The 20039-nt window shown below is 32.9% G+C and overlaps 2 protein-coding genes across 8 annotated transcripts in view; one reads left to right on the top strand and one right to left on the bottom strand.

The window, feature by feature from the left end:
- The first annotated feature begins 351 nt into the window (after positions 1–351).
- Positions 352–3093, top strand: LOC128218418 (uncharacterized). Its single transcript, XM_052926083.1, has 2 exons — positions 352–477; positions 603–3093. The coding sequence occupies exon 2, from the start codon at positions 715–717 to the stop codon at positions 1912–1914; it is 1200 nt and encodes a 399-aa protein (XP_052782043.1). The 5' UTR covers positions 352–477; positions 603–714; the 3' UTR covers positions 1915–3093.
- Positions 3094–5256: 2163 nt separating this feature from the next.
- LOC128217257 (filamin-A-like) overlaps positions 5257–20039 on the bottom strand; it is a 95688-nt gene continuing 80905 nt past the window's right edge. For 6 of the 7 annotated variants that reach the window (XM_052924275.1, XM_052924273.1, XM_052924279.1 and 3 more), the window contains 13 exons: positions 18053–18208; positions 17599–17802; positions 17022–17174; positions 15682–15810; positions 13886–13933; positions 12528–12794; positions 11897–12034; positions 11258–11388; positions 10598–10718; positions 9183–9353; positions 8553–8768; positions 7796–7993; positions 5257–7475 (listed from right to left, as the gene is read on the bottom strand). In XM_052924275.1, coding sequence (XP_052780235.1) covers positions 7288–7475; positions 7796–7993; positions 8553–8768; positions 9183–9353; positions 10598–10718; positions 11258–11388; positions 11897–12034; positions 12528–12794; positions 13886–13933; positions 15682–15810; positions 17022–17174; positions 17599–17802; positions 18053–18208 — 2120 coding nt within the window. In that variant the 3' untranslated portion in view covers positions 5257–7287. The remainder of the gene's footprint in view (positions 7476–7795; positions 7994–8552; positions 8769–9182; positions 9354–10597; positions 10719–11257; positions 11389–11896; positions 12035–12527; positions 12795–13885; positions 13934–15681; positions 15811–17021; positions 17175–17598; positions 17803–18052; positions 18209–20039) is intronic. The other variant, XM_052924277.1, reaches the window with a different exon arrangement.

Here is a 20039-nt window from a genome sequence, read left to right as displayed (position 1 = left end):
TTAGCGGCACATGAGCCAACAAACATACGGACAAAACATCACTTCGTTCGCGCCTTTCATATCAACTTATTGTGTTTTTTTCTCAATAAAATGTTGCAGTTCCCGCTGAGATGGTATGTATTGTCTATTTACCATGTTCTTTCTCCAGAGACTCTCCAAAACCGCCGTATAGAAATAACCCAAGTGAATATGAATAATTCACTTGGGTTAATTTTATACGGCGGTTTTGGAGAGTCTCTGAAGAAAGAACGTGGTAAATAGATGAATGCATTTGATCGATTTATACTTCTTCAATGCCATCTTTGCAACATATAAAGCATGTTTAAGAAATAGACAATATCCTTATCAATACCTTTATTGAATAAACTCTTTTTAACCGTTTATAAAATATTGATTATCACATTAAAAATACATAACTTAAGCCCAATAAGCAATGAAGTGGTAGTGTCTATCAAAAATAATTGGCTGACCTAAAAGGTAAATATTTTATTTCATTGACTTTAGCCAACTTCTTACTTTACGATATAATTAATATACTTTTACGTGTTGTGCAGTTAATAACAAATATGGAATGTAATTGAGATATACTTGTGTGCTTTCAGCAAAGAAAATGGCAACAGCATTTCCAAGTGACAAAATACACATCACTGTTGATGCAAATTTGTTAACTTGTCAAATATGTATGGAGAACTTTGACAGCCCAAGAATTCTCCCATGTCAGCATACCTTTTGCAAAAATGTATCGAAACAATAATCAAGAAAATTTGCTTCGGAAATCATGGAATTGACAATTTTAAGTGTCCGGTTTGTCGGCGACAATGCAAAACTTGGAAGGGGGGAAAGGACATGGGTGTCATCATGAAAGCTTTTCCTGAAAACAGACTTATGAATGACTTGCTTGAAGGAAGAGAAAATGAATCAAAACATGTACACCATGCAGTTTTTATTGAACAGGAAAATAAAGATAACATTAAATTGCCGAAGAAAGTACTGAAATCTCTGTGGACGTATGTGTGTATCTTAAACATTTTCAAAACCTTTTCGGTGAAGTTGGACTTGTTAAGCTTTCGGATAGGAAAAAAGCAAGCACTACTTAACGGACACATTAATCGAAAATTTGTGGCAAAGTTTAGTACAATTTTACTTAATAACATTGAAGTCAATGACGACGAATCACACGGTATTCCAAACACCACAGTACCTCTCGTACAGCAAATAGAAACTATTGAGTCAAATATCAAGTGCCTGTGTGGGGACGCTATTAATAGAACGTTTCTGAAGGATTTAGTGGAATCAGACTGGATTGATCCTAACGATCCAAAATATAAATACTCACAAACTTTCCCGAACAGAATTTCGTTAATGCTCGGATTCAGTAACCTTTCTTCTTTGAGCTATATTGGGTGGGAAATCGTTTCTAAAAACTCGTATTTTCCAATGTTTGTGTATTTTACCGGATCGTCTAAGCTTTTTCCTATATGTATTGGTACATTGAAATTACTTGGAAGTCTGTGTCTTACTTATATGTATGGCATTCTCACATGGTGGTCTGTGTTAGCTTTTGTTTTGTTTATTTTCACAGTATACCTTAGATTGTGGACTACTTTCTTAAATCGAAAAAGGTGGGTTTACGCGCCACTTTTTAACAGAACAATGACCAACTTATGCTTACATCACATTGCAGTTGATGATTTTTCTCCCGTAGGGAAAATTACACACGCCATACAGTATGTAGAAAACGTGTGCCGCTTCGTTTTCTTGGGTTATGCGTTGTATGAATATGTATTTTCATTTGTAAAAATGCCCATGCTTTTCTACCTTGTATACGATATTGTGATAGAAATTGTTTGCATCGTGGTTTTGCGACCTGTTGCAGATATGTCTACATGCAGGTACCTTCGACAACGCAAATGACTTGCTAGACGGGGTAGAAAAACAACCGTTACAGAATGCTGACTTGTTTAAATAAGTTTCCATGGCATCAGCAGTTCATTTTATATATCAATCCCACATCTTTCAGATAACTGGTGACTCTTTATTATGTTGGTATCAAGTGAAAGGCATTGCGAATGCTGGAAAAGAAGATGTAGAACATAACCAAAACTAAGGCAACCAACTTGTTTGAGCTTCAAAGATTGCAAAATATATCATGTATATGCCATTTCAATTGAAATAAATAAGATTAAATTCAAACTGTTACGAATGTATGTGTAATGCACTTTCGGTCTTCCATTGATTTATAAGTTATCAGGGGCGGGACCCAAATCTGGCGTAAGAGGGGCGTAACTGAGGGGCGTAAGCGTTTGACTTGCGCCCCTTTCTTAGAACCGAAATTTATTTCATTTAGACGGATGGTAGGGGGTTCAGGGGTTCTCCCACAAGAAAATGTCAACCAATTTTAATTCGAAATGGTTCATTTTGGAAGTATTTTATTACCCTTTTTCCTCCTATATTGAAATAAATTAGTAAACAAATACCTTAAGATACTTAAAGAGAGCTAGCTTTTTTTGATTGGGTACCTTAAACGTAATTTATTATGTCTCAATTGTTAATAAATGAAATTGCCGAGCAGTAGCCAAAACAAAGCCAAGAACAAACCCATACTTCAATTCCACATACAAAGTACGCATGCGTGGGAAACCGCTTCTACATAACTCGTCCTTCAACTACAAAAACAGTACTCCTACTTTTCTAATCATATACAAATATAGTCACTCATTGTTATATTTCTCACATATAAAACTCATACCCCTACATCACATGGATAATACTAATATTTTTACTTCAAATATAAAGTAACGCATACTTCTATTTCACATGTATATACTAATCATATTTCTATTTCACCTGTAAATAGTACTAATACTTCTGTTTCACATATAAAATTAAGCCAAACCTGGTTGGCTCGAACTCACAGGATCCGGCGAAAATACCTCGAGGCTCGGAAAATTGGAGTCAAATGGAAATGCTAACCTTTAGTATAGAGAAATCGTTCCTTTACATCTAGTTCGAGCCAACGAGGAATTCGATCCAAGAGAGTTCGAGTCAATAAGGAAGTCGATCCAAGAGAGTTCGACCCAACGAGGAGTTCGATCCAAGAGAGTTCGAGCAAACGGGTTTTGACAGTTATCATTCTTTTATTTCACAAATATTAATATTTCGGCACGGTAAATGATTTGAGTCATGACGACCAAACATTCTCGTCGCATTCCATATAATCTTATCTCTATTCAATTGGTTCGTTTTGTGCTACTCAGTGGGATTTTTGTTTGCTCATTTCAGATTAGTCGTATGCTTAATTTTTATATCATTTATGAAATACTGTTTCATTAAGAACATTTATTATAATAAAATATTTGGTGTTCAGTCAGACTTTTCCCCCGCTGTTAATAACGATAGCTTTATTTAATGGTAAGAAAAAGTATACAACGTCTTATACGAACAGTGTAAGAACAAGTTCGTGAAAATAATAATAATAAAATTAATATTATATATTAATTGTATTGTCTTAACATGATATTTTTATTACTTATTGATTCCTAGCGAAGTGTATTATTGCATAAATAATTAATATTCCTAAGAGTATAGTCTTAAGGTCTAACTCCTAAATTGAAATTGCTACGCGAACTACTTGCAGCGTCGTTAAATGTAAAAAAAATCTGACGTTTTAAACCGTCCATATACATCCGAGGTTGTTTTCGATGGAAAATGACCGAGGAATTCCGATTGGCAGAGTTTTTATAAAGGGTCAGCGTGTATTACTGCGCTGTAACCCTGGACACGTGGACAGAATTTTTTTTTTATTTAAAACGAACTCTTTAAATAACGATGCAAGATCATATCCGCATTAAGTATGATTTCAAATGAGATAGAAAAGACGACGAAAGTCAAGTCGGATCGTCTATCATACATTGTAAGTAAATTGTGATCCATTGGGCAACAGCTTATCGTCTAAATCTCTTGTTATTACCTTTGGCCAGTTGTCCCTTTGGCAGGGCTTGCAGACTGTATGCGTCATCATTGAGTAGCTATGGATGCTATGGATGCTTACGTTTACTCGTTGAAAAATCGCTTTAAGACGGCAAAGAGCCAATGCCTTATATCGCTCATTTGGGAATAAGAGAAAGTTAATGCGCAGAGAACATTGGGCAAGTTCTATCCCCGTGATAACCATGTGAAGAAATAGGGTTGAGAACCATTTGACAATGATTTAAACAACATAACTATTAAAATCTAGCCTTCGCTGTTCATGAGACTTCTTATAGAAGTCTGCATAAAACAGGTGGACACTAGTGCATATATCTTAGTCCTAGTCATTGTGGGTTATCAGTTTTTCTATTTTAGTTTTGTAGTCGTAAATGTGCAATGGACCGTAACCATAATGTTATATTTATCATAGTCCAACCTCAGATAAATGAGAATGTTATATTTATCATTGTCCAACCTCAGATAAATGAGAATGTTAAAGAGTTATCATTGTCCAACCTCTGATGGATGAGAATGTTGAGTTATCATTGTCCAACCTCAAATAAATGAGAATGTTAAGAGTTATCATTGTCCAACCTCAGATGAATGAGAATGTTAAGAGTTAATTATCATTGTCCAAAGATAAATGAGAATGTTAAGAGTTATCATTGTCCAACCTCTGATGGATGAGAATGTTAGAGTTATCATTGTCCAACCTCCGATAAATGAGAATGTTAAGAGTTATCATTGTCCAACCTCAGATAAATGAGAATGTTAAGAGTTATCATTGTCCAACCTCAGATAAATGAGAATGTTAAGAGTTATCATTGTCCAACCTCTGATGGATGAGAATGTTAGAGTTATCATTGTCCAACCTCAGATAAATGAGAATGTTAAGAGTTATCATTGTACAACCTCTGATGGCTGAGAATGTTATTGTTATCATGTTAGAGTTATCATTGTCCAACCTCTGATGGATGAGAATGTTATTGTTATCATTGTCCAACCTCTGATGGATGAGAATGTTACAGTTATCATTGTCCAACCTCTGATGGATGAGAATGTTACAGTTATCATTGTCCAACCTCTGATGGATGAGAATGTTACAGTTATCATTGTCCAACCTCTGATGGATGAGAATGTTACAGTTATCATTGTCCAACCTCTGATGGATGAGAATGTTACAGTTATCATTGTCCAACCTCTGATGGATGAGAATGTTATTGTATTCATTGTCCAACCTCTGATGGATGTAAATGACCTTGTGCAATATAACAAAATAACACAGACTGAGAAACTTACATTTTTATTGACAAATGTAACATATTTGTTAGCGCTACATAAGCTTCTATATCATACTTTGAACATCCAAAAACCAGCAATATAATATATAAACCAAATTCATTGAGTAATGAATATGAACTTTCAACCATATTTTTGGCATACCCATAGAGTAATTCCTTTCATGGATCATTCCAATTTCATTTTTCTTTCACCGTTTTTGCTGGCGTGTATCAGCTTTGACTATAAAAGCAAAATCTTTCCAACAAAACTTCACTATTCAATTCCTACACTATTTCATATTAAACGTTCAAGTCTGTTCTGAGTATCAGAAAGCCTATATGTACCTTTAAAAATGATATGAAAGAGCACAAGATGCTTTTCTATATTTAGACTACACATACTTAAAGCATTAGGGATAACATTAAGCATTCCAAAAACAAAAAAAAATATCTTAACAATCCTTCAGAATTATATACATATAGCGTTACTCTTAACGATTGGGGTTCAGTAAAAAAACTCTATATAAAGGTCAAGGTCATTTATTATCAATTCAGGTGGAATATCTTTCTATATCTGATATCTTATATCCTTTATATGTAAACATAATTTTTTATCGCTTAAGGTGAAGGAATATTTATTGTTTGAAATATCAGAAAAATTATCTGAAATTAATATGACCTTGAATTCATAACCTTGACCTTTGCTAATCTAACATACCACTGATAAATTATGGGGGTCACATTTAAATATGATACATACAATGTATTATTTACAGAACAAAGACAATATGAAAACGTAAAAATAACATTCACTGCTGTTTAACAATATATAGTTGGCTAATAAAGTTTTATAAACATTAAAAAAATAGTAACAATAGTAAATATATGCAGGAAACATACAAAACATTTGTAACAGATAATTTATGAAAACAAGCCTAATTAAGTTAAACACATAGCAATAGCTGAATGCAAAACAATGTTAACTTTCTTATTCATTGTAAGGAATTTAAGTAAGTTTTGCAAACAACTTTGTAAGCATAAGATGAAATTCATTAAAGTGACCTAACACTCGTAATTGCACTGACCTGTACAAAAAAAGCTTACACAGAAAAAGTCTATATTTCAATATATATTGTATACAACATAAAAAAGACATAGAGATTCAACTTCTGTATGTAAAATACGGAAACATTTAATGCTACAATAATTTGAAATTTTAATTGTGATAGTTTATTTGCTGCCGCTATAATTTTTTAAACCTTTTCAACAGGCAATATTTCTTTCATTATGAAAAGTATTCTATAAATATAGCACTTCATAATTATGAATCCAGCTACAAAAGAACAATATTAGATTTATATGTACATAGATTGCATAGTCTAACCATTGATGTACATTGGTACACAATTCCAAAATGTAAACAAATACAACAACAACATGGTTAATAAACAAAATAGATATAAACTGTTATACAGTAGCTCAGTAACTACTTTTAATATTGTTCATCAGCACCATTATGTAGTGAGTAAATTCCATTCACATTGTGTCTTTCAAAACAAGTTAAGTCATTCATTCATTTTAATAAAGACTAATTAATCACAATGAAAACACTTTCGATCAATTTTGCGTTCCATGCAAGATTCAAACTTGATTCACAAATAACAGACGAAAATATTCTTTCAGCTTCATTTATACTGTATCCATCATTTGCGATACTCATTCAAATCTACAGAACAGACGCAGGGTCGATTATGCTTTAACACCTTTGCAACATGTACTTGCATATGCTAAAAAGGCAAGATAATTGATTATACATGTTATAATACACGACAAATCATATACAAATTTGTCATGAAAACATGTAGCTAGAATGTCGATGAATCAACGAAAAACATTGAAAATGCATGAAATGATTATTTTTAACTAATTTAATTATTTTATCAAAGTTTTTTTCATGTCAATGAAAACATTGAAAACATGAAATGTAAGTTTTTTGTAATTTGTAACTATAAAATTTTAGCAATAAGTTTCAAGTCCTTTATTCAACTTTAACGTAAAACGGTGATCCGGGAATATGCTCCTCGCCCCATTTAATGGCAAGCATGTAGTCTCCGCGTTCCTTAACGAGGTATGTGATCTTGTACGGCTGTCCTGGGTAGTGTTTCACGCACAGTTCCTCACATGGGCCTTTGGGACCGATCATTCCAATGAACAGCATGTTGTTACCTAGAGAATAGGCAAAAACACATGGGTGAAAATGAAATCTTTCATCAAAGTTTAATGCACATTTTTACTAATACGGAAAGTTTTTACAACCGGATAGAAACAACTAGATTTGAACATTAAAAGAAGCTCACGAGAAATTTCTTTGACATTTCAATTGTGTAAGATTGTCTTTCTTCTTAATATGTTCAACAACCTGTATAGCCAATTTTTAAGAATACGTTTTCTTGAATAAAATAAAAACTTATGAAAAGTGTTTTCGTTCTTGTAATTTGGCCTCTGATCTCCAAAAGAATGAAATACCAATCGATATATATACATACCAGCATGTGAGCAGTCCACATTGAAGGTACACTGTTTGTTTCGGAAGCCTTTCTTCAGACCGTTGCCCTCAACAGTGACCTTGGATGCGTCGGATACGAATGGAGCGAACGATGCGAATTTGCTCATTGAGCTTGTTTTGGTGACGGTTTCCACGACAACGGAAGCCTGTTCCTGGAAGCCACTGGGTTTACCCTGACCTGTAATTTCAGGAGAAAATAAAAATTAAACTCTTCAAATATTTAAATTGGAGTTGTATAACTAGCATATAGTTACTGTGAGTAATTCTAGGAAATTAAAAGTTGATATCTTCAATCGTTGTAAAGTAATTAAGATACAAAAATGAAAAGTGTGGACAGACAGACAGACGGACGGACAGGGTATTTTCTAAAGTACTATATAACTTTGAATTTTTTGGCGTGGCCCTAATAATGTGTCTTTGATTTAAAGAAGACATTGAAACACTTTATAATCAGTGTTGGCAAGTTTACAACATAAGCTTTGTAGTACATTGATTAACTATATGTGAAATCGAAAATGCCAGAATCCAAAAAAGTAAAGCATATCTTATTGACTATTATGCTTGCACTTTTTCATTATTTTTTTTAAATGTGCAAGATATTAGCTTACAACAAAGATAAGGCTAAAATGAAATATATATATATCTATAACAACATGGACCTATATAAATTATCCTGGTATGTAAGTCCATGGTAATACTAAGCATTTAGTCATCGAAGTCATCATTACAACTCTCACCTTCAATTCTGGCCTTGTATGGGCTACCAGCGATGTTTGTGCCGGCATATTTAATGGAGATAAGGTAATCGCCTGGGGCAGTGGGTGTGTAGGAGAACTCGTAGCCGTCTTCAACCTCGCGACATTCCAGTTTCACCTTGGATGGGCCCTCAACCGTGACGGATAAGGCACCAGATCCGGCGTTCACTGTGTTGACGATGAATTTGGCTGTCTGGTCTGAAAATGTTAAAATATTGATTTTGAATACGGGTACATGTAAGTTATACACTTATTACCTGTTTCTTTCACAGTAGCTTTATCAAACAATACAAGACCACTAGAAGATTCATTGTAAAGAAAACTAAATTAATTAATACTGGCATAAATATAATTTCTTATTCAGTATTTTAAAATCAAGAAAGAGCGTGGCACTGAATTACTCCAACAAAAATTTATATAAAAATACTTAAACCCCCAAACAGTAATGTATGTGAATATCACTTAAATGCAGCTGTTTAGTACAAGCACAACTTTTTAGTTCTAAGTTTCATTATTGTAGGGTTAATACAAGAAAGTATCAAGCATAATTGAAATATAGGTGTAAGGAGCTTCTTGCATTAACCACCCGAAATGAATTATATAAGCCCATACCAGTTTTGCCAGTCTTGAGCCCATCTCCGTAAGCCTGCACCATTCCGGGGTCGGCGTGGACGGAGCCCACCTGGATCCTGAACGGGCTTTCAGGGATCTGGCAGCCGTCAAACGAAACGTACACGAGGTGGGGGCCGTTCTCACGTGGGATGAAACGTACAACATACTCTCCTGTAAGAAGGGTAACAAATTTAGTTAAATTTTTCGGCAAAAACAGTGACAAACATACAATAGTTTTCAGAATGTCACATGCTTTGTCAACACAAAAATCTGCCTTTAAATTATTTTAATGCTTTTATTCGATGATTTGATGACAAAGAGATTTTTAGTGCATTTAGTCACATTGGTTGAATATCTGAATATAAAAAGTTATGATCCAGGCGAAATGATTGAAATTAAACATCAAAATCTATATTTCAGAATATGTTGAATTTTGTCTGTTTATATGTTTTTTTATTCATTGATGCAAACAATCTATCTTAAATAACAAGGTTACTTTCACAGTAAGTAAATAGTTTGCATGCAATAGGAATGGATGATAAGGACTGTTTGTTGCTGTTGTTTTTTTTCCTTTTATTTATTCTATAATCAGGATGAATTATATGGATACATGCTTGATAGGCAATATGATAAGATTTATTTAAAGTTGGCAAGGAGAAATTACAATAAACATCAGCTCAAACAGCTTTTTAATGAACTATTACAGGCAAATGGTCAATGTTTTGGATGAAAAGTTAAGGTGGCTGGCTCCAAATATACAGGAAATAAATTTTCAAAAGGTTTCGGTGTAATGGTATTTTGATTTAAATTTGGGCACTGCTTCAAACAAGGACGTTCTTCAAAGGATCATTTTTGTACTTTCGTAACAAGAATGTGAAAAGTCTGGAATATTAATGGGATGATACTTATGACATCAACAAACCTATTTGCGGTCTGATCACACTTATTAGTGCAAATGATTGAAGGTTTGCTACAAATGAAACAAAATGGCATTTCAAGAACTTGATTGAGAAAGTTTTGATTTTTAACAGTCAAACAGGGGTCATATAATTTTACAATTTAAGCCTGAGAGTTATGGCCCTAGCTTTACATATTCATGCTGTTTCTAGAAACATATGTACCAAGTTTCATTCAAATATACTGAATGGATTTAAGTTCCAGCCAAAGTTTTTGTACAATGATGACCTTGACACCAAGTCTGGGACAAATCCTCAACTGTTAACATCTACAGACATATAAGCTAAAGAACAGATGTTTTTATCATTATTCAACCTGAAATATTATTAATCCCATGTTTAACTGAATTATGTAATACCAACAAATACAAACTCTCATAAGTACATACTACATTCACACTACAAAACCCAAAGCAACAAGCCCCCTATAAACCCTAAAAACAGCCAGGTTTGCCTCACCTTCATCAATTTCCTGTACGAGGGCTTCCTCCTCAGCACCAGACGGGCTGACGACGCGGGCCTGCAGTCTACCCTTGGGCGCACCATTGAAGTTCACCACAAATGAGCAGGGCTTGCCAATCTAAAATGCAAAGTGTAAAATTATATTTTCTTTTATCAGATTCTGTCATCAAATAAGTATCTTTCATTCTTTTTTATACTTTGCCCATGAGAAACAATATTATTAACTGCTCATCATAAATAAACACAAAACTATAATCTGATGATGTGCTATGATATATGAGCTGACTTCTCTTGAGATTTCCAGGATCAGTTAAAACATGCATAGAAATTATAAACCAAAACCATCCAGCTTCTTTTTGTAATTTTAAAATTATGTTTCAAATGATCCAAAATACAAAAAGTATTCAATGTATAATACATGTATTTCTTCTGAAAAACATATTCCTCAATTTTGCAATGTTCTAATGCAGGAGCCTTTTTTTAAATTTATTCTTCTTGCACTTCGACAATGATTAAGTCCATCATTCTATATAAGTCTCAATATTAAGCGTGACACATGTATATCATATGTACTCAAATACAAACATTTTCATTATCATGGCACAAAATGATATCAAAAGAATTCCTTTGATCAGGTGAGCTACTTCAGATACTTACTGCCAAGCCCTTCTGTTGGAGGGCACTGACGGAGATTTTGCGAGCATCGCCAATGCTTGGGGAGATTGGGACACGGAACGGAGATTCTGGGATATGCTCGTCGTTGAACTTGATGGAGATAAGATACTCCCCTGCAAATAGGAAGGGTGTGATATTTTATATGTTGTGAGCTAGTTTATATGTACACCCAAAAAAGTCCATATTTCCATAAATGTTTCAAATTACCAACAAATCATCTCTAATAACTACAAAATTTCTTTGACTTAATGAAGCCTACATTATCTTCAAGTATCCCTCCAGTATCTTTAAGTACCCACCTCCAGTATCTTTAAGTACCCATACAGTTTAGTTAAGTAAGTACAGTGAAATTATGAACCCCTATAGTATCCCTAAGTATCCCTCCTATACCCTTTAGTACCAGTGCACCTGCAGTATCAAATTTTTCCGATGTATCATTTATTATCACTACAATAACCTATAGTACCCCTACAGTATCAAGGTGTACCCATGTAGTATTATTAACTATCCATGAAATATCCTTCACTACCCCCTATAACACAAAGAAACCCCTACAATATCATTTAGTATCCCTTACATCCTAAAATATCCCTTCAATATTTTTATGAATAAATTTCTTACCAGGCTCGGAGACGATGTATGTGACACCACATGATCCATCCTTCCTGTCTTCAAAGTCCACCTCGGCCTTGGATGGGCCTTCCACAGCGATGGAGAGACCTCCAGCACCGGCCTCACGTGTGTAGATGTTGAACTCATCTGGCATAAAAAGGTCGGGAGTTTAGTTTTTGTTTGTGGCTTTTTGGTGTGATATTTAAAGAAGAGCTTTTGTTGGTGATATTTGAACAAAATATTTTTGATTTTTATCGTTCATTGGTATGAAAAGAAGATTTCAAACTGTATCTCTGTGTAGAATTTCCAAATGTTCATTAAATATTCCATATCGAAATACATGGAATAGTAAGATACACTTGATCAACATGTCAAATCATTCATACTTTTGAGAAGAATACTAAAATTTTACAATGTTGCAAGTATCAAACAAGAGGCCCATGAGGGCATGACTTTTTTGGTAATATACTGAATTCCAATACAAAGGGAAGCAATCAGTGTACCATATGTTTTGTACAAAGAGAAATAACTAATACAATAATGCACAACTTTCTGTACAAAGTTACCCCCCTTTAAAAATACCTTTGCTAGGGCTGCAGCACTTCAAGGGCAATAATTTCAAATCAAACCCAACACTTACTTGGCTGGCTAACCTCTCCGCGGACAAGACCAAGTCCTGCAGCGTGGACCTTGTGTGCTCCACCACCGGCAATGGGGCCAACGGTGAACTGGAAGGGACTGCCTGGGATATGCATGTCCTTGTGCTTCACGCTCACAGTGTGGACTCCCATCTCCTTGGGTACAAACTTGATGCTGTAGTGGCAGTCATCAAGGCTGACAACGTCGCAGAGTTCGGTTACGCCAGAGGGACTGGTGACAGAGGCGGTCATGTCGAATGGACTAGTGCCTGAAAGGATGTTATTGTTCTCTTTTAAATCAAAGCTTAGTTGTTTTGGATGGCATATAATGTGAAAACATTTCAACTAACACCTAGCAATGATGTGTTTTATTTGCAGAATTTTATTTATAAATTCAAACATAACATTGCAGTAAATTAACTTTTGGAAATTATACCAAGCATGAAATGTTTTCACAGATATACCAGCTGCATTCAGTACATGTAGTTTTAAGGCTAGACTATTTATTAAGTGACTATAATACTTTGAAAGCAGCGTACAAAATCTAAAAGCAGAAGAATATGATACTCCTGCAAATTTATAAAATAATTCTATGCATTAGAATATATATAAGCCAATTATTTTCTACAAATCAAGATAGATTTACGAAAGAGTTCTTTTTAGAAGATACAAACACAGAAACACACACACAAATACACATGGAGGTAACATAACCATGAAATGATGTAGAATGTGGTTCACAAAATGGATACACTGTGGAATCATCATTTTTGCACACGTTTGAAGGTGGCAGGATTACATGGTCCTCATCTTTTCAATTTTTTTTGCACATATTGAAAAAATGGAAGTTTTGTATATTTCTCCTTTTATTCCAAAAAATGCACATTTTGGAAAATGGCAGATTTGTCTGGTTCTAACTTTTTCATTATTTTTTGGCACATTTTGGAAAATTGTTGTTTGCATTCTTTGGTATAAATTAAGTAAATAAGAATTAAAATATGTGTTGATAACAGTATCTCATTGATGATTTCACAGCATTAAGACAGGATGAGGCAGACAAAACACAAATACCATATTCTTAATTTGTTTATAATCATGCGCAAAGACATTGAACATTGCACAAACTGGAATTGGACAAAGAAACAAAGATATATCTGGAAAAGTAGGCATTGCCCTTTTCAACAGTAAATTTCAACAAGAACAGGTTGCAAGCAAAGAGATTTGTGGCGAAGATCGGCTGCTAGTATATTTTGGCACGTGCAGTTTTTTCAAAGCTAATTAAGGCTCAAGACAAATTTGTGGATTTTTTGGGAAAAGTAAAGGTTTGCAAGTAAAATTCAGATGTTTTCATATAACAAACCTGGCTCTTGGGAGACTTTGTATCCAGTCATACTCATAAGGTATGAAGCTACAAGAGTTTCAATAGAAAATTCTAGTAAGACACTACAATGATTATGGCAAACATAAATCAAGCTACAACATTTTGCAAGTCTTAAAGTTAAAAACTACACGGCTTATGGGAAGCATTATGCTGACTAAATCTATATGTAAGGTAAGCAGAAAAGGGTCACTTTTAGAATTGTTTTGAATGAAAAAATCAAAGCTTTGAATTGGAAACAGACTTTCAACTGTTTTTCATATTTACATTCAAAAATTGATGTTTTATGCCAATAAACTCCTATTTCTAAAAGCGTTTAGCCATAAAACATCAATTTTCAACTGTAAATATGAAAAACTGTGATCTGAATTTTTGCCGACAGTCTTATATCACTAGTTTCCAGACATTTTTGCAAAATTGGCTTATTCCAAAAAAAAAGTTGTCAAAATAGTCAATCTGTTGTCAAAATAGTCAATCTGTGAGAGTGCAGCTTTATTGTTGCTTGGTATATTTTGGCATTGACGCGATAATATAACACATTCGGAATACAGCATTTGTATATCTTGTATATTTTGTTCCAAGAGTTGACAACATGAATACAACGATGAGACAATATTTATATATTTAAACTTATATTGAACAGCAATATAACAAACACTAGTTTATTTCAAATTTATAGAGAATTTTACTCACTATTATTATTGTAATTCCAATTGTGAGCTTGAAAAAGCATTTTCTTAATTAAATCAAAGATAAAAATAAACCAAATCAATCTTACCAAGAAATTCCTTAACTAATTGTATAAATTCCAGGGGAAAATTTGTATCCAAATACATTTTGCTTTTTTTTGTTCTACTATTTTAATTAAACATACAAAAACTGTATTTACATGTACATTGCTTAAATGTCTGAAATTCTGGAACCTATTTTTTTCATAGAAAAATTTTCAATGATAAAATCATCATATCTTTATATATTGGTTAATTTTACAGTATACATGGTTTCTTGCTTATTATTTTTATCAAGTTTTTAAGAGTTTTTATCATCATAGGCTGAGGACTATCTACTTTTAATGACTAATCATGGAATTATAACACTCAAAGTCTGAGAAACATAGCTAATAGATTATAGATCAACAGATTGTAAGAAAACATTGATTTTTAGCCTTCATTAAACTGTTTACTAAATATAACTTCATATAAATCCTAAAACATTGACATTTTCGCATTTCTTACATATCTGTTTACCCTCCCATTAACTAAATTCATTAAACAAGACCTAAAACATCTACTTTATATAGGCCTACAAAAATAATTATTTGTTTAGGGTAACATCCCTAAAAATACTAGGAAGGGTCAGTAGTTATTTTTTTTTTCAAATATGATTTTTGTCAAGACCATTTTCTTGCAAATAGCACTATTTCTTGCAAATGTCACTCATATATTGCTGTTGTTATAAAGCTATATTTTTTTAAAAAAAGGATGTCACTTGATGTTGAGGGATGTTGTTTTTTTAGGCCTTTGGCACATATCATTTTGATTCTCCTTAAAATAGTTTTACTAATTTGATAGATCAAAAGGAAATACATGATTTTTTTATGAGAGTGTTTTTATCTTTCCATGACATAAAAAAAAAAATTATAAAAAAAAATAATATCTTTTATTTAAAACTTTTTGTAAATAAAATATTGATTTTTTTTTAAAATCACCTTGGTAGCAATTATAACAATTAACATTTAACCATAAGAACTATTATTTTATTTATTATTAAATACATACCAGGAATCTTCAGGCTGAGTTCACACTCGCTACCGACGTGGGTGACATCGACCGCATCACGGTGACGCATGATTCTCTCCGTAATTCTCTCAGATGGTTCACCTCCAATCTTGACCTTGAATGGGCTGTCTGAAAACAGAAACAAGAAGGTCAAGGTTAGTTTTAAAGGTCATTGTTTATTGTCAATGTTAAGGTCTGAATTTTGCCAGCTAGAATCTGCTTGAAACATAAACAAATAGGTCAAGGCACCTTTGTAACTGGCAGATATTCTTTCTAAGATTTTTACTTTAAATCGCTTCATAAAATTTCTTAACAACAGTCAAATGTGTAAGGTCAAGGGTACTTCAGATATCTCTTAAATGTAATATAAATAATAGTTATACAAAAAAATGTAAACATATTTTTTTTTACTGAAAACATTAAGATAATTATTTGTAATTTAAGTGGATAACTGTTTGTAATTTCCTCAGATTTCCTTTGAAGTATTAAAAGAAAATAAATATGTAGGTCACTGGGCTTAAACTGTCATACCATGGGTGGTCTACATATCAAAATGATTATAGCAACTTTGAAATTTACCTGTACCTACTCTTTAAGATTTATAACTGACTATAAATGTCAATACCAAGATATCAATTCTAAACAATGACTGCTCACCAAAATTCATGAAATCATTCAACAACTATTTTTTGTTTCTGTCAGAGCTTATGTTGAAAATATCACCTTATATCAGTAAACACCAGACAGATTATTGTCTGAATGATACCTCGACTGTTGTTCAGATAATATTGATAAGCCATAGGGGTACTAAATAATGGGAATTACATAAGAACTCTTTTTTGAGTAGAACGCATTCACACTTAAAATCATAGATTTGTTTCTTTATTTATGTTTATTTATGTTATGAGATAACTTTATCAAATGAAAATCTATTACACAATGAATAACTACTGATATGAATCAACTTTATCCTGGCAATTATTTTAATAAATAGTAATAGGGTTTGAGCCAGGTTTTAAAAAGGGACATAGTGCTGAGGAAGAAAACAGCATATTGTACCATATTATAATTAAAGCAATATGAATTTCATACAATAATTTTAAAAATTGTGCTTATTTGAAGTAATATTAGGTTTAAGTTGTTTGAATTCATAATCATATTCCAAGTATTAACCAAATTAAAAGAAATATTTGATAATTTTAAGCATTTAATTCTTTGAAAAAGAGGCAGGAGGGTGCACATGCTGGTCTCCATGAGGGCAGAAGGGTGCTTTCAAAGAAAGACAGGGTGCAGTACCCTCCCATAATTTTCTCGCTAAAACCCTAAAGTAATATACATACTTGGAACGTGCTCATCAGCAAACTTGATGTTGATGATGTAAGTTCCAGGCTCTGTGGGTTTGTATGTGACCCTGCATGTTCCATCTTCGTTGTCATGGCACTCTATGTCAGCCTTGCTTGGGCCTTCGATGGACAGGCTCAGACCACCATAACCTTGAGAAAATGAACACAATTAGATTCTTGGTATCATTACAGAAGTACTGAAAGATTCATGTTAAGCTTAAGAATAAAGTTATAAGACATTATCATTGATGAATATCTAATTGATGATTCCTGATTTCACTCTTTCCAATGAGGAAATAGAATTTTAGGCTATTTATAACATCTAAGGCTGAATTTCGTATTGCCTACTTAAATGGGCCGCCATATCATAAGATAGAACTTCGATTCTACTAATAGTTCATAATAAATTATTTATTTCAACATATAATCATAACTTGAAAATTGTTTTCTTTTTCCACATTTCTTACTTTTAAATTATTTCAGCCACAATACAGAAGTACAGTGCATGAAGTTAATCTTCAAACACTAATTTCTATGTGAAGAAAAAGAATGAGTTTTAAGTCCTCAAACTAACCGGCTTCCCTGGTGTCAACAATGAACTCGTTAACTTCATTTGCCATGCCTTCCTCAAGACCCTTGCCGTAGACCTTGACCTTGTCTGCATTTCCAAGCTCTGTTTCTCCGACTGTGATCTTGAATGGACTGTTGGCAATGTGCTGTCCATTGCGGTAAACATTGACGAGATGTTCGCCGACCTCACGTGGTGTGAATGAGATTCCTGTAATGTTAGATTGTTTGATGTAGATAAACTACTACCCAAAATTTTAGTATAATTATTAATATCAAATTTATAAAACCAATGATATATTCCATTAAAATCCCTAGAGGGTTTGCACATCTTCCTAATGCACAAAAACTCACTTAAAATTACTTGAAATGAACACAATTTTATTACTACTATTAAAATTATTAAAATTGAGCTCATATTCATTTTTCTACATTTGAACCCAAAATTCAAAACCACATACCAAGATGGCCATTGGGCAGGCGTTTCAGCATGCACGGCTCCTCAAGGCCGGATGGGCTCCTAATGGAGGCGGTAAGGTTGGAGATGTCTGTCTCTGTGACCTTGAGAGATACCTCGCTGCTTCGGCCAATCTGGGCTTTTTGTTTTGGCTCTCCAGCTGTTTGTAGAGACACATATGATTAAATTTTGTTAATTGTGAAGTTTATTGTCAACATATCATCTATTGACCAGGTTTTTTTGTGTGTATTTTTTTTTGAGAAAAAAATAATATTTGTTGAATTTAATGTTTATATTTCATGCTATTTTGTTATGTTGCCAATGAGGTAGGAATATGTTCTAACAACCTGTTTCAGTTTTATTTTTAAATAAACAAGTGTGAACTGCTAAGATATCATATCATTAAATTTTCTGTAGCCAAGAAAAACCTGGAAAATTAGGATGGGGTTATCCTAAAGAAAATCAACTGAATGGAAAAATTTGTAAACAGAGTTTAAAACCATAGAATATTGATTTTGACCCAGCTTATGACCACCATTGATGTTTTCTAAACCATTGTTGTTGGATATAAATTTTGACCAAGCTAATTGTGGCCAAGATAAAAGTTTTCTATCTTCTAAACAACTGTAAAATATATATTTTGACCCAGCTAATATTAGGACAACATCAATGTTTTAACAACTGTTGTGTAAATAACTCTTTTTAAGACGCACTTGTTTCAAAGGATAACTTTGTAACCTGTTAAAACTATTTTTACAACAAAATTTCTTTTTCACTTCACTTTCGTGATATTTACACATCTATTTAGAAAGTCTTGAAAGCATAGGAATTCCATGAAAATAAACCTGTCAATTATTTCAGGAGAATCCGAAAAAGTTTTAAATTCCTGGAATTTCCAGACTACCTACAACTTTTGAGACCTTAGTTTGGGTAACCTGCATTTCTTCTCACAAAACATACAGTGGGAAGTTAGTTAAAACCTAACATCCTATAAATAAATTGTACAGTGAACTTTTGCACAAAAATATATGTCTAATAAATATTTATTAGACATTTATTGACTTTTTCAAATAAACTTTAAGTTCACTCAAAACCCAAACAAAATATTTATTAGAAATTTATTGAATTTTTTTAACCAAATGGAACTTTTAGTTCACTCAAAACTATAACGTAATATTTATTCGTAATTTATTGATTTAAAAAAAAAAAAATGAACTTTTTGTACTCTCAGAAAAAAAAACATAATATTTATTAGACATTTATTCACTTAGTTTAAACAAATGATGTTTTAATGACAAATTTCTAATAGGGGGAATAATTATGTTAATGGTTTTTAAACAGCACCCAGCCATTTGCTAAAGATCACAGAGAAGGCATCAAAATTTTGAGTCCGCCCATGAACAATTTTATTATTGGTATAATTGCCAAGAATCACTGCTGTCTGAACACTTTTAGTCTTTGGCATCTAAATAGACTGATTATTGCTTAGGCAGAAACATCTATATGCTGTTAACAGTTTTGCTAAAAGGTATATCATATTGTTTCTAATGAATGTAGCAGAAGAATGGTGCAATTTTAGACTTGATAGTGCAGAACTATATTCTTGCTTAATTGCTTTCTGTTTGATCTGAAGTACTGTTGTGAAAAACAACAATGCATGTTCTCAATATATAACCTCAGAAAGCACTTCTATTAATGTTTTACTCAAAGTATATTAATAACTACACTTATAGTTAATTTTGCACACTTTTTTCCTAAGCAATCCCCCCTCCCACGTGGGTTCTGAACATTAACTACTGCAAACTAAATTTTCTTAATTATGGATAATGACTTGAATTATTTACATGAACTAAATCAAAACACTATTAACTGAATTTTGAAACCCATTAACAAAATTTCCTCCTATAATCCACAAGCAGGCCCATATCGAAGATGATCAGCTTTATCAAGGTCTGTGCAGTTTTGATATATTCCCAAATTTTGTTCCTCAT

Source organism: Mya arenaria, chromosome 14, assembly GCF_026914265.1.
Source record: "Mya arenaria isolate MELC-2E11 chromosome 14, ASM2691426v1".
NCBI lineage: Eukaryota > Metazoa > Mollusca > Bivalvia > Myida > Myidae > Mya > Mya arenaria.
The sequence above is the reverse complement of the archived record's forward strand: the minus strand, read 5'-3'. Positions and strand labels throughout refer to the sequence as shown.